A 13,987-nucleotide genomic window follows, 5' to 3' on the forward strand; every position below is an offset into this window, starting at 1 on the left:
TCACAACCATCAGCTCCTCTCTGAACTCGCTCACCAGTGCTGTAGCTTAATTTAACACTACAGATGTTGCCAAGTGGTTGCACAACGCAGCACAACACCCCTGGCAGCACAGCAAGGTTTTACACTGCATGTCTCCAGAAAAGCTCTGGCAATTCCCACTGGAGCAATCCAGAGCTGCCATCTGGAGCCATCTGTGCTGCCTTTTTGCCAGGAATGCAGCCCTTCCCCACTGTGCAGCCAGCAGCCCTCTCACCCAGCCTGGCAGCACCTGAGCTGCACTGAGTGGCAAACTGGCAGGTTTCCTCCTGCTCTCATGTCCTGGGTTTTGCAGGGTGGGCAGTAACCCCTGGCAGAAGGGTGGGATGCAACAACTCCCTCATGGTCTGTGTCCTGCTGCTGGGCATGACAGAGCCATCTGTCATGGCCATTAGTTTCACTGTCCCCTGCCTGTGAGCAGGGATGACTGCACTGCCATTGCTCTGCCCTTGGAGGATGTTATCCAGAGGCTTTCCCAGAGGACAACCTGCCTGGCTGCTCCAATGTGTCCCATAATGAGTTTTGGGCTGTGTCACAGCGAATAGCAATTAAGCCAGACACCCCTGTGAATGGCTGCAGGAGCAAACTCCATGGAAGACTAAAATTTCATGGAGAAGATGCATGAAATACTAGGAAAGACCTCTGTAACCAGTGGAACTAATGACTTTTAATGTCCTATGATTATGTGTCTCATGGCTGATTGACTTCGGAGTTTTTCCAAAGTGAGGACAAATAAACAATTCCTCTCTTCTACCTGACAGCCTACTGTCAGGAAATCAGGAGCTATTTTACATCTTTGAGACTTTAACCTCTCTGACAGCGTGGCTGGCAGATTCAAAATGGGGTTTTTGAGGAAAAAATAGAAGGATATATTTTTTTTAATATTTTTTCTTTTTTTTTGAGGAAAAGATAGAAGATGAGCAAAAAGAAAAAAAAAATCATCTATGAAACCCTGAGGTGTAAATTAAAGGAAATACTTACTGCCATCATAATTGAGCGTGGCAAATTTGGCTTGTTTCTCTGCACAGCCAGCACTGTTGCACACTCTCATTTGCAGCTCGTACCAGGTGGCCTCCTGGAGGTCGTAGAGGATGTAGGACTTGGAGAGGGATGTCCTCTGGGCCGTGGTCCAGACCGTGGTCCCAAAGGGCCGGTACTCCAGGGTGAAGGAGGTGATGGGGCAGCCGCCGTCGTTCCAGCCGATCAGGTTCAGCCTCACCCGCGTGGTGTTGATGCTGGCAAAGAGCTCTTGCTCCTTGGAAAACTGTGGCTCTAGAGGCAGGGGGATGTTCCAGACAAAATGCTTTAAATATTGCAGATAAAACCTCTCAAAATAGAAAATCTAGAGAATAATTTCTAGGGCAACCTTGACTCTAGCTTAAACTCAGTATCTATATATTCAGCTTCCCCCCTTCCTCCTTCTTAAATATTTTTTCCCATTTTGTGCCAGACTCAGAAACCCAGATTTTCAAATCAGTATGTGGAAAAAAATATCCAAACATCCATTCAAAATATTTGGTTTGTTTTGCCTTGCAGAACTTGACACAAACTTTTCCTTTTTTTTTGACACTTATCCAGTTCAGAGGATGCTTCTTGCACACTCCTGCAATACTGGCTTGGAGCAGAAATCAGACACTGGCTCCATTTCCTTTATACATAAATATACTCCCTGTCTTCCTTCAACACACAGATAAACAACACCCTGAATTTTCATAAGAAGAGAAGAGCCAATTTCCTCATGGCAATGAAATAGTTGGAATTGCTATAGTCTGTGACAGTGGAGACACCCTCTTACCAAATATCTGCCAACCAATCTTAGAAAAAAACTATTAGAGAAAAAATGACAGAACATTAGCCTGTGTGGGCTTCAAGTCTCACAGCCACAGCCTTTTTTGTCACAGCCATGTGAATGTTTCCAAAGCCAGTAATATTGAAATATCCAGGCCTGTTTTCTCATCAAACCAAGATCTCCAGCAGAGTGCAGGAGCTTTAGGAGGGTGAAGGGGATGGAACCATATGGCATTCATATTCTCTGAACATGATCTCCTCACCCAGGATTCTTCTCCTGGGAAACTGAAAGGCAGTGAGAAGCCTCAGAGAAAAGGAAAACAATAATTATCTCATTTGCTTCTCCTGTGTCGTGCTCATGTGGAATGTGTTTGGAGATTGTTTACCCACAGGTGATTGCCTGATTGGATTCTGCTGTGAGTTGTTTTCACTCATTGGCCAATCAGGGCCAAGCTGTCTCAGACTCTGGAGAGAGTCACGAGTTTTCATTATTATCTTTTTAGCATTGAGTAAGCATCTTTTCTGTATTCTTTAGTATAGTATAGTATTCTTTAATATAATATAGTATTATAAAATAAAAAATCAGCTTTCTGATTGGTCTCTAGTGTGAGTTGTTCTGACTCATTGGCCAACTGGGGCCAAGCTGTGTCAGGACTCTGGAGAGAGAGAGTCACGAGTTTTCATTATTATCTTTTTAGCATTCAGTAAGTATCCTTTCTGTATTCTTTAGTATAGTATAGTATTCTTAAATATAATATAGTGTCATAAAGTAATAAATTAGCCTTCTGAGAACATGGAGTCCTCCTCATCATCCCTTCCTTTGTTGGTGCTCTGCATTCACAACAGAACCAACGCACCTTTGCCGAGCGTCTTGGCCTCGATGATCTCGCTGATGCGCCCCGGCCCCACCCCGTTCTGGGCAGTCAGGGTGAACTTGTACCAGGTGCCACATTTCAGGGTTTCCAGCCTGTAGGACCTCTCACTGGGGCTGATGGGGAAGCTGCCCCACTGCTCACTGTTATCCTCTGAGTACTGCAGGATGTAACCTGGAGGGAAAGTGCGGATGGCAACGGTATCACAAATCCTTCAGGTATCCCAAGGAGGCATTTTAAAGATCTAATAAAACTGGAAAAAATTCCCATGTGCAGGGAAAGATACAGCTCTCCCCTGACTGAAAGATACCAGGCAATGCATTTTGCCTGCCCTGACAACAGCTTAAATACAACTTTTTATGATGGCTTCAAGGGGAAAAAAGGATATTTCTAAGGCCCCTTCAATCAGCAACAACCAGATGATGAACCTGCACCCTCCAAAATGAGTGGTTAGAGATTACACATTTGGAAAATCAGATAGAGCAACTGTCATAACAGCTGAGGAGAAAGTGATTAAATGTGTGAATAAACCACCACAAAGACAAACTGCAATTTACTGAAAGCTGTTATCACCATGATAGTGCACATTAAGGGTTGACAGCAATACAGATTGGGTTGTTTTTCTTTTTTTCTTTTTTTTTTTTTTAAGCCATTCATAATTTTATACTAATCCTATCAACAGATGATAATTTAGTAAGAAGCAGCAATTAACCTGAATTACATTACCTCGGATAGAACTGCCACCATTGTCTCCAGGTATCCAGGAAAGAGTGATAGAGGAAGATGTAGTTTTGGATACAGTGAGTCTTGGCTGGTCTGGTGGAACTAGATAGGAAAATAGTTAAAAATAGAAAATGCAATCAAATGGTTTGACACGATGTTAATCACTTTTAAGAGTCATTTATCAAATAGCTGCTTTGAGTTGCAAAAAATGCAAATGATTTCTGTCAAAGTGTCTGTTTAGCTGACATCCTAGGTTAAGATGAGAACAGACAAGCTCTCATTTTTTTTATTTAATTTTATGCAAAATTTTGTCTTTCAATTCCCAATCTTTGTTTTTCTCTGAATTTTTTGCATCTGTCCCGCTAGACCTCAATGGCACATGAGCTCCCCAGCCATTAATTGTCATTGTTTTTGATACCTGTTTTGGGGAGAAGATAAAATTTTAGTGACAGGAAACATGTGCTGTTGCAAATGATGCCCCATTCATTTCTGTATGTGCAGGCTATTATGGCAAAAATGAAAAAAAGGTGCAAATCAAGGGCTTCTGCCAGTGCAAATGTGAGAGTTAATTAGGCATCATAGATACATTTGTGACTGGAGGCAGATCCAGTCCTCTTCCAAACCACTGAGGCTTTTGGTATAAAGAATTCCCAACCCTGTCAGCAAAGCCTGGAAGCTCTGCTGCTCCCCATAAACATTATGGGGGATGGAAGATCAGGGTTCCAGGGATCAGCTGCTGAGTGCAGGAATAAAATAGGGGTTTAAACTCTGATCCCCTTCCCAGTTCCCAGCTTCCTTTGGAGGAAAATCATGGAATGGTTTGGGTTGGAAAAGACCTTAAAGATCATCACGTTCCAATCCACTGCCAGGGACACCTTCCACTGTCCCAGGCTGCTCCAAGCCCCAGTGTCCAACCTGGCCTTGGAGACTTTCAGAGATCCAGGGTACCCACAAATTCTCTGGGCACCCTGTGCCTGGGCCTCACCACCCTTACTGGAGGAATTTCTTCCAGCATTAAAGGGCAGAGAAGGAGCCCTGTCACATCCCAGCAAGTTGCACTGGATAGAGCAAACTGGGACTAGGAACTGACACAGGGAGCTGGGACTGGAAATGGACTGGGAATGTTCTACTGTCAGAAAAGTGGAGAAAATTGAGCTTTGCTGCCTCAAGAATAAGGAGTGAGGTATGGACAGTGTCCATGCTTGCAAAGGATCAAGAAACAGCAGCAAAAATGGGATGGAAATCTGGGGAGGAGAGACAACAGGCTGGCCACAGCTCCCCTGGCAGGGGACAGAAGAGGGTGGTGGCGTCAGTGACCCGTGCTGGCAGGAGCTGCCCTTGTCCTGACACAGTCCCATGATCATGGAGGACAGAAATCCAAATTGCCCTGCTGTGCCCAGCATTCTGCTGCCAGATAACATTGCCTGCTTTGCCTGTGATTAAGGGACAGCTCTTCCTGCAGAGTGAAACTCCAGGGAAAGCTCCCCACTGCAGTTCATGTTCGAGCCATCAGACTGCAGAATAATGGGTGCTGATGTAAGGCAGAGTCTGCTGCTTTCCAGCTATGGATTACTTCAAAGATAGGTTGATTTTTTTTGCCCTCACAGGGCCAAACAGGGCTGAAGAAAACAAAAGAGACAGTTTATACTCTAAAGGAAAATTCCCTTTGTGAGATGGATTTGTTCTGTTATTCTGAGTGACTTGGCTGATCCCACAGGGAGAGAGTGCACACACTACACTGGGAAAGATTTATTGCAAAAGCTTTCATCACAGCTTCACCCTATCTACAAAAAATGGTGGTCCCACATATTAAAAGCCTCTCTTTGTCTGTCCCTTAGGGAAGTGATATTGATTTGCTTTTAGTTGCTGCCGTTCAATAACAGCAAATATATGCAATTACACAAGTACTTAGTGAAATATAAATGTAAGGTTTCCATTTGATGGTGTTTTCTCTCCCTACTTCCTGTTGTGGTCATGCTTCAAGCATCACAGAAGAGCATCTTTAGTTCCTGTTGGATTGTAGGGAAGCTGATATATGCCAATATCTGCTGTGAGGTTTGTTCCAAGGCTTAGTGGAATGGTTTAGGCAGGGGGAGAGGGGGACTGCAGTGGAAACAACCTCTCTGTGCTCTCATGTGTTTGCACTTGAAGCTTAAATTTCACATCCAGGAGAGTGATGGTTCCCTCTGGTACAAAAATTTGCAGTAAATTGAAGTATTTGTAGGATCTGCTTTAGTGCAGGTGAGCAAGGAAATCTGTACAGGGAATTCTTGGAATGTGAATACACAGGCTCTGCTTCGCTTTACTCTTAGTTTATATTCTTATATTGTCCCTGCTTTTGTACATATCAACACCATCCTGGATGCACTTTGTGCTTTTCAACATGAATAGAAAATGTAGCTGGAGAAATGCATTAACTGATGTTTCATTTCCAATGCTTCCTCATATTCACTTCAGATTAAAATTCTGTGCCTGCATAATGAAGTTTTTGTGCAAGGTCTCAGTATGGAGGCAAATTTCTGCTGATAGCTTTTCAGGAGCTAAATTAAAGGCCTTCATGTCTTTCTGAATTTTGTAATATTAAAATGATACATGTGGTATTTGTAACGAGAAGGCAGAAGCTGATACCTTCTGTGTGAAGAACTAGAAGATAACTGAATGCAAACACACTGTTGTCAATCTTACAAAAACTCACATAGAGACTTAACTGAGTGTGTGAATTGTTTCACCTAAAGCACCATTTTCTAGATCATAAAATTCCCATGGCTGAATCAGAATGACTTATGTATGAATTTGGAAGAATTAGATTTGCACTAATACACACCAATACGAATATTGTGCATTTCAAACAGACACACCTCTAAAGCCATGGTAATGATTCTGAGGTGGATCCAACAGCCTTACCTTGTACCTGCAAATTCAAAATGATTTCATCTGAGCCCCAGTTGTTGCTGGCCACACAGCTGTAGTAGCCAGAGTCTTCTGCTTTCACAGTCCTGATGACAAAGCTGCCGTTGCTGAAGATGCTCCTTCGCCCATCAATCATCACTAGACTGGGTGTCCCGTTACTGCCTCACAGGAAACAAAGTGCATACATTAAAGAAGTTACAATCAAAATTAATCACAAGTGGATTTCTTTTTTTTGAAGCAGTTAAGTGTGGAAAGAGAGGAAAAGGTGTGGGGTGAGGTGTGTCCCTTCAATAAGGCAGCAAAGGAGTATTTGCTGTTGGGAAATATCTATCATTTGCTTAAAAACACACTTTTTTTCCTGGACCCAGTGTAGTGAAGACAGAAATTCACTCCTTCCTTAACTTGTTATTTCATAAAAATGCTGAAATGAGGGTATAGGCAGTTCCTGGCTATGAAGTTCATCCTTATGAAATCATAGGTATTTATATCAATGCACAAAATGGTTTCATAGCACTGTAGTTTCCCTTCTTACACAGTGCTTGGATGAAAATTATTGTTCATGTGTGTTTCCAAAGTGGCTCTGTCAGACTGTGAAACTAAAGCTGAGAATGGAATAATGGAAAATTAAATATGTACAAGACATTTACTGCCCACCTCAGCACAAATCACTGTAGCAGGCACTTTGCTCTCTCAGAATAAAACCTTCCTGCCTGCCTGAGGATAAAACAAAAACACTCCTAAGTTTTATGTTTTGAATGTTTACCTTTATCCCTTCTTCATTATTTTTTCTCCCTTTGATGCCCTGTAATCACCACAGGAATTTCTAAACTCCTCATCTACTGTGACCAAGTGCAAATCACCACCAACAGTCCTCCTTCCTGCCAGTGACCCAGGATCAGCCCCCCAAAACCCTCAGGATTTGAAGGGAATGGGATTTATCTGAGCTGTACATTTAGTTGCTGGTTACCTATCCTTCATCCACTTGACTGTTGGAGCAGGGTCCCCCACGGCTTTGCAGGGGAGGACAATGTCCTTCATCCAGGGGGTTGTCACCGTCCCGCTGAACGTCAGAATCCTGGCAGGAGCTGGGGGGAGACAGCAAGAGAGACTGAAGTGAGGTGTCCTGTCACGGACATATTTTATGAAAAATCCTTTCCTAAGGATTTTTTCTCCTGAGAAGCTGAGAGGCCTCAGAAATGAAATGTGAACAATGATTATCTGCTGCTGTGGAATGCAACAGGTGCATCTGTGATTGGTCTCATGTGGTTGTCTCTAATTAATGGCCAATCACAGTTAGCTGGCTTGGACTCTCTGGTCAGTCACAAGATTTTATTATCATTCCTTTCAAGCCTTCTGATGAAATCCTTTATTCTATTCTTTTAGTATAGTTTTAATATATAATTTTCTTTTAATATAATATATATCATAAAATAATAAACCAGCCTTCTGAAACATGGAGTCAAGATTCTCATCTCTTCCCTCATCCTGGGACCCCTGTGAACACCACCACAGTGTCCATTCATACAGCCCTTGGAAGGGAAATAGAGACACCCACAATTAAAGGGGGAAAGCCAAACCCATCTAGAAATGATGTTTTTAGGGTACTAATTAATTTTAACTCATAATATTAGCTATTTATTCAAGAAAAACATCAGTTTCAGTACCTGGAAGACAAGTAACTAAAAGAGAGATGAGGCATGGCATTGAAGAGTCTTTGTACAGAAAAAGAGCAAACCCAGTTATTTATCATCTTTACTAACTTTTATATATCTTGGAGTAGAAATTATGGATAAAAATTATGTCCAGGGGATGCTTCTCTCAACACTTCCAGTAAGAACTGTCCACAGTAGAGAGGTGTCTCATAAGAACTAAATTATTGATACATCTCCTCTACAATAGTTTTGATATTAAGCAAACTGAACCTTCATGTATATTAGTACATTGTAGAATCTATCCAAAATCCACAAATGTGAACAAGCTAAAATCAGTTTTTATCAGCTCTCAGATCACCTAAATACATATAAAAAATATCACTTGTGTATTTTCAGTTTATAGATTATGTTAGAACTTCATTTGTTACTCCTCAAGAATGATCCTTGACAGAAATACACTTTTTGCTGGCCTCTAAATTATATATTTTAAAAGCACATACTGAATACAGATAGACAAAATACTGTATTTTTAGTCCTGATCTACTTCAATCGTGCACACAGATCAGAACTTATACTTAATAATCCATTTTGCACCAATTAGGAAAACATGAAAATGAGACCCAGCATCAAATATAACTGGGACAGTTAATCTGGAAAAAGATTCATGCATAAAAGAACAGGCCTTGAAAAATTAAGCAAAATTACTTGAGTAGGCTGCAATGGGACCTGAGATATTCACAAAAAGAAAAGATTTCACAGATTATACAATCAATTTAGACTGTGTTGCCTGTGTTCTCTTCATGCACTGTTGAAGACCAAGATTCTCAAGAGTTTTTTTTTTTATCAAGAGGTTTTTTTTTCCTCTGGTCAAAATTTTAAGTAAAACACAAGTTGAAGATTCAGGTAACAGACAAAGTGAAGGTTGGGTAATGGGACACAGCTTTTCTAACAGCCAAGCATCAAAATGTTCTGTCCTGGCTGAACAGCAGCTGGAGATCCCTGACTCCCTCCCTGCAGAGCTCTGAGGTTTAACCCTTTCAGGACAGAGCTATGGTTTGTGCTGCCCTGGGAAGGTCTGACACTGGGCAGTCAGAAACTCTCATGGATTGGGCTGGTTTTCCACCTGGGCACTCCTAAGGTAACATTTTCTGGATAACCTAGATATCCTAAGACAACATTTTCTAGCAAAGACTTGCACAGGGCTGTACTCCCAGAGGTCACCTGTGTTGGGTTTGTATGGCCAGGTTTTGGTCGTGGGGAGGTCACAGCTTGCCAGAAGCTTCCCCCATGTCCAGCAGACATGATGAGCTGCTTGTGACCTCTATGCCCATCTTCCTGGGCTGCTGGGGAGGAGGAGATAGAGCTGGGATGGAGGGAGGGGTGTGGGGAAGGTGTTTTAGGATTTATTTTTCTTCCCATTATTGTGCTCTGATTTTGTTGGTAGTAAACTCAATTAATATCTCAAATTTGAGTCTGTTTTGCCCGTGATGGTATTTTTTGAGTGGTCTCTCTCTGTCCTCATCTCAACTCACAAACCTTTGTTTTATTTCCCCTCTCCTGTCCAGCTGCAGAGGGGAGTGATAGAGAAGTTCTGGTGGGTGTCTGGCACCCAGCCTGGGTAAACCCATCACACCATGGACTAATTAACCAAAATAACTCAAACAGAAAAATGCTCAGAGCAGCCAGAGACACAGAGTGAAATGCTGACTCTGCTGAAGTCAGTGTTAAAAGTCACATTTGTCTTCAGTGGCGCCAGGTTTTGCTGCAGGAGGTGCCTCGTGGCTCTCGTGCCATCTCTGAAAAGCAGCAGGAGATGCTGTCAGCTCCATCTACAAAACATCTGTGAGCATCTGGACTGCTCAGATGCAAAATTCCCTCTGCAACATGAAGTCTGAAAACTCATTTAAAATTGACTATTAATCATTTTCTCTGTGGCCTTCCCACATTTCCAGTGTTTCTTGAAACATCCAGCTACTCCCAGCTGTTGCCAGGTCCTGCAGGACAAAACATGTGGAACACAGGAATCCTGCTGAAGCCTTCAGCCTGGCATGGCACCACTGTCAGCAAAATTTTTGTGTTATCCCTTTGTTTTTAATAGTTATTTCAATGTGAATTCTTCCTTAAGAAGTCATAGGCTGGAGATCAGATGTTGAAAGTGCAACATTAATGTTGTAGCTGCTGGTTTTCAATATCCTGTATCCCTCATTTTACTGAGATGGGTGGAAGTAACATAAATCTCACAGGAGCCTAAGCCACTGGTAAGATGATAGACCATGACTCAGAAAATCATCAGAAAAGCACAGTGCACTATTTCTGTGAAAGCATCCACAGCTTTCTATGGATTTTCTTACTCCTTCCATGTACTGAGTGCTTTTAAAAGAAATTGTAAAACAGCAGGAAATTTTTCAAGACCAATTTTCTTTATAGCTGAACTTCAAATGATGTCCTGAGACTGCTAAAAGGTGCACAAAGGAAACTAGAAACAAAATAAATGTCAAGTGAAATCCACCTCAGAGCAATAGGTCTGAAATTCTAGCAGGCACTCATGAGGTAAGAAAGCCTGGGATCTCACAGACCTCTTTCTTTTGAGCCATGAGTATTTTTGGAATCATATGGGTAAGCTGCAGGGTTTACTTCTTTGTTATCAAAGCTACCCACATGCCTACACACCTCCCTCTAGCCTTACATTTGATGGCATGGCACTGGATTAGGGCTGTGTCTGTTCCTATTATTTTTACAAACCACCCAATTATTAATTGAAGATAAAGAGGTTCCTTCACAGAACAGTGCACTCTCTTATGATAATGCAGTTTTCTGCATGTTTGCTTGTTTAAATTACAAATCCTCTACTCTGCATTTACTGCCACAGAAATAGAAATGGGCAGAAATTCTTTGTGGGAGGATGTAACACACGTGGGTTTTGCTTCCTCTAGAGGACACAACTGTGGTTTAAAGGTGAACTTCAGAAGGAAACTGAATGAGAGCTATGACATTTCACTGCAGTTCAGCTTTAAAAAAATAAAAGCTCCACCAGTGAATACCCTGGGTGAGGAGATTCTTTCATTTACTTTCTCACAGAAGAGGGTGGGCAGGCCCTGGCACAGGGTGCCCAGAGCAGCTGGGGCTGCCCCTGGATCCCTGGCAGTGCCCAAGGCCAGGTTGGACACTGGGGCTTGGAGCAGCCTGGGACAGTGGGAGGTGTCCCTGCCATGGCAGGGGTGGCAATGGATGAGTTTTAAGTGTCCTTCCAACCCAATCAATTCCATGGTTTCCTGTTTCTAACATCCCCTGCACTGATACAGTCTGATCAAAGAAACAGAGCAGTGTGTACTGTCGTGTGAACCCCATATTTACATACGTAAATGTTACTTAAAATCATTAAACACACAAAGCAATGCAGACTAAGGGGGAAATCTGTTCAAAATTCATGCTCAGGTAGCGCAGAAAATCAGGGGAAACTCAAAAGTCAGAGGGTTGTCCCCAGAGGATCAGATTGCCAGGGGTCTGGATCTGTTATTGTCACACGGCAGCAAATGCCATTCCCCATCAGTCATGGTCAGTAAATCAGAGGGACAAGTGCATGCAAGGTTTTTTGTCTTCTGAGTATACTTGAAAGGCTAAACCCACTTCTTTCAAGTCACCAGTGAAGAGTAATTTGAGGGGCAGGAGCACAGCTTGCTTACGTGGAGGCTGAACTTTCCTTGCCATGATTATTTTCTGTTTGTTGGGGATTTTTTTTATTATTTCTGTCAGTTAATTACAGAGAATAACAATCTGTTCTGAGAAATGAAGACACTAAAGAAAGAAAGAAATGTTAACTTGAATTAAGCTTTCATTTAAATTGGACTATCCATTTCACATCAAACCCCTATCTAGACATTCTCATTGTTCTCAGAGGAGTTCTTAAAGGGGTTATAATTAAGTTGACATAATTCAATTCTAAGTTAACTCTTATTAGCTGTCATGATGGTATCATTACTTGGACAGTTACTGTGCAGTAAGGGGAGCAAAAAAAGGAAGCAAACAACTACAAAATAATGGCCCACAGGATGGTTTTGCATTGGGAACTTAAGGCAAAATCAGGATTTAAGTGCTTCTAACCCCAGGATGTGCTGTTTGCTACAGATACAGTGTGGGGTGAAAAAGGTCTTTGAGGCTTTGAGCTCTGCCCCTCCTTCCTCATTGTGCAGCCACTGCCCTCAGCACTGATCACCACTTTCTCCCAGCTCCCTAAAAAGCCCTGTGATGCATTCATAAAAGAAATTTTGTATGTGATACAATAATTTCTAACCTAGCTACATCTAAAGTTCATAAAATTGCTATCTATCAGTATTCCTAGTGCCCATCAAACCCTCCACAAATGGATTATTCATTACTTTTACAGTCCTAAGTGCACGTAAGAGGCTTTTCCTGAGCATCATCTAATGCAGACTTTATATTGGAGTATCACTACAAACTCTAAGGTTGACTGGATGCATTCTACTGTCCCTTGAAATAAAGTCTTCTTCAGATTGACCTGTCTATATTGAAGTAATTAATTATTTTTTCTTTTAAGTCATCTTGCCTTTTCATAAAAGTTATTTTTAAGTTCCATGACTTATTTGTCATCGTGGATTATGTTATATAAGCTTCAGAGGAGCAGAATTAATTCTGGTAAGCTGGATCAGTTTAAGTCCATGTGGGTCAAGTTGCAACTTCTCAATTTTTGGCAAACAGAGAGCAATTGCACACTACAGTTCCTCATAACCTGAGGTCATGAATATTGGTGCCTGCAAAGCCTGAATTGATCTGTGTTAATCTTTGAACATTTCCCTCTTGGTGTTCAGCTTTGAACATTTCCCTCTTTTTACAATGCATAGGGCATGGCAAAAGAGAACTTCTAGTGCATTTTGTGCAGGGTTTGCCTGCAGCCTCAATCTATTAGGATTGCATCATATCTAATAATTTTTGCCCTTATTTGAGCATCTATTTTTATGCTTGTTTTTGTTTGCTTTTTTCTTTTCATCACCACACAATGATTACACACAGGTGACAGCAAAGGAGGAACACACTGAAACATTTGCCTTTTTTACTTTGTTGTTCTTTCATGATCTTCCTTCACTGGTGGCCTTTACACTCCTCATCCCCCTTTGGTCTCACTGATGTCCACAATGCAGTGTGCACTTATGCTACAATGGAAAAGCTCCAGATTTTTCAGATCTGAAGAACTCTGCAGCTTCTCCACACTGGGAAACTGTCGTGTGTTCAAACAGTAAATTCCAAAATCAGCAAACCATTCACCATAATCTTAGAATTCTAGAAGGGTTGGGTTGGAAGGAAGGTTAAAGATCATCCAGTTCCAACTCCCTGCCATAGGCCATTGTACCAGGCTGCTCCAAGCCCCAGTGTCCAGCCTGGCCTTGGGCACTGCCAGGGATCCAGGGATGGAATTCCATCCCAGCCCTGCCCACCCTGCCAGGGAACAATTCCTCATTGCCAAGATCCCATCCAGCCCTGCCCTCTGGCACTGGCAGCCATTCCCTGTGTGCTGTCCCTGCATCCCCTGGAAATTGTCTCTCTCCAGCTTTCCTGGGGCTCCTTCAGGCCCTGCAAGGCCACCCTGAGCTCAGGCCAAAGCTTCTCCTGTGCAGGTGAACAATGCCAGCTGTGCCAGCCTTTCCTGCCAGCAGAGCTGCTCCATCCCTCTGCTCATCCTGGAGCCTCCTCTGGGCTCTCTGCAGCAGCTCCAGCTCCTCCCTGGGCTGGGCCCCAGGGCTGGGGCAGCTCTGCAGCTGGGAAATCACCTGAGCAGGCACAGGGGCAGAATCACCTCCCTCAACCCAGTGCTTAAATTGCTTTTGATGCAGCCCAGGGTAGCAGCTCTGTTGTTAATCTACCAGCATTAAAATGGTGATCCTCCAGCTAGACAGGTAGGAACAGGGAGATTTCCCATGGTGATGGAGTTTGCTCTTCCATGCAGAAAGTGCTTTCATGTTGGTGGCACTAGGCTGAAGTTCAGCAAAGCCT

The 13,987-nt window shown here is 42.6% G+C and overlaps 1 protein-coding gene across 2 annotated transcripts in view; it reads right to left on the bottom strand.

Annotated features, from left to right (window-relative positions):
• The window catches only part of DSCAM (DS cell adhesion molecule), a 471,606-nt gene that overhangs the window by 50,023 nt on the left and 407,596 nt on the right, over positions 1 to 13,987 (bottom strand). Inside the window, exons 22-26 of one of the 2 annotated variants that reach the window (XM_030957750.1) lie at positions 7,297 to 7,414; positions 6,324 to 6,487; positions 3,423 to 3,521; positions 2,682 to 2,870; positions 1,018 to 1,308 (exon numbers count right to left, since the gene is read on the bottom strand). In XM_030957750.1, coding sequence (XP_030813610.1) covers positions 1,018 to 1,308; positions 2,682 to 2,870; positions 3,423 to 3,521; positions 6,324 to 6,487; positions 7,297 to 7,414 — 861 coding nt within the window. Of the gene's footprint in view, positions 1 to 1,017; positions 1,309 to 2,681; positions 2,871 to 3,422; positions 3,522 to 6,323; positions 6,492 to 7,296; positions 7,415 to 13,987 lie in introns of those variants that run through there. The other variant, XM_030957759.1, reaches the window with a different exon arrangement.

This window comes from Camarhynchus parvulus, chromosome 1, assembly GCF_901933205.1.
Source record: "Camarhynchus parvulus chromosome 1, STF_HiC, whole genome shotgun sequence".
Classification (NCBI taxonomy): domain Eukaryota; kingdom Metazoa; phylum Chordata; class Aves; order Passeriformes; family Thraupidae; genus Camarhynchus; species Camarhynchus parvulus.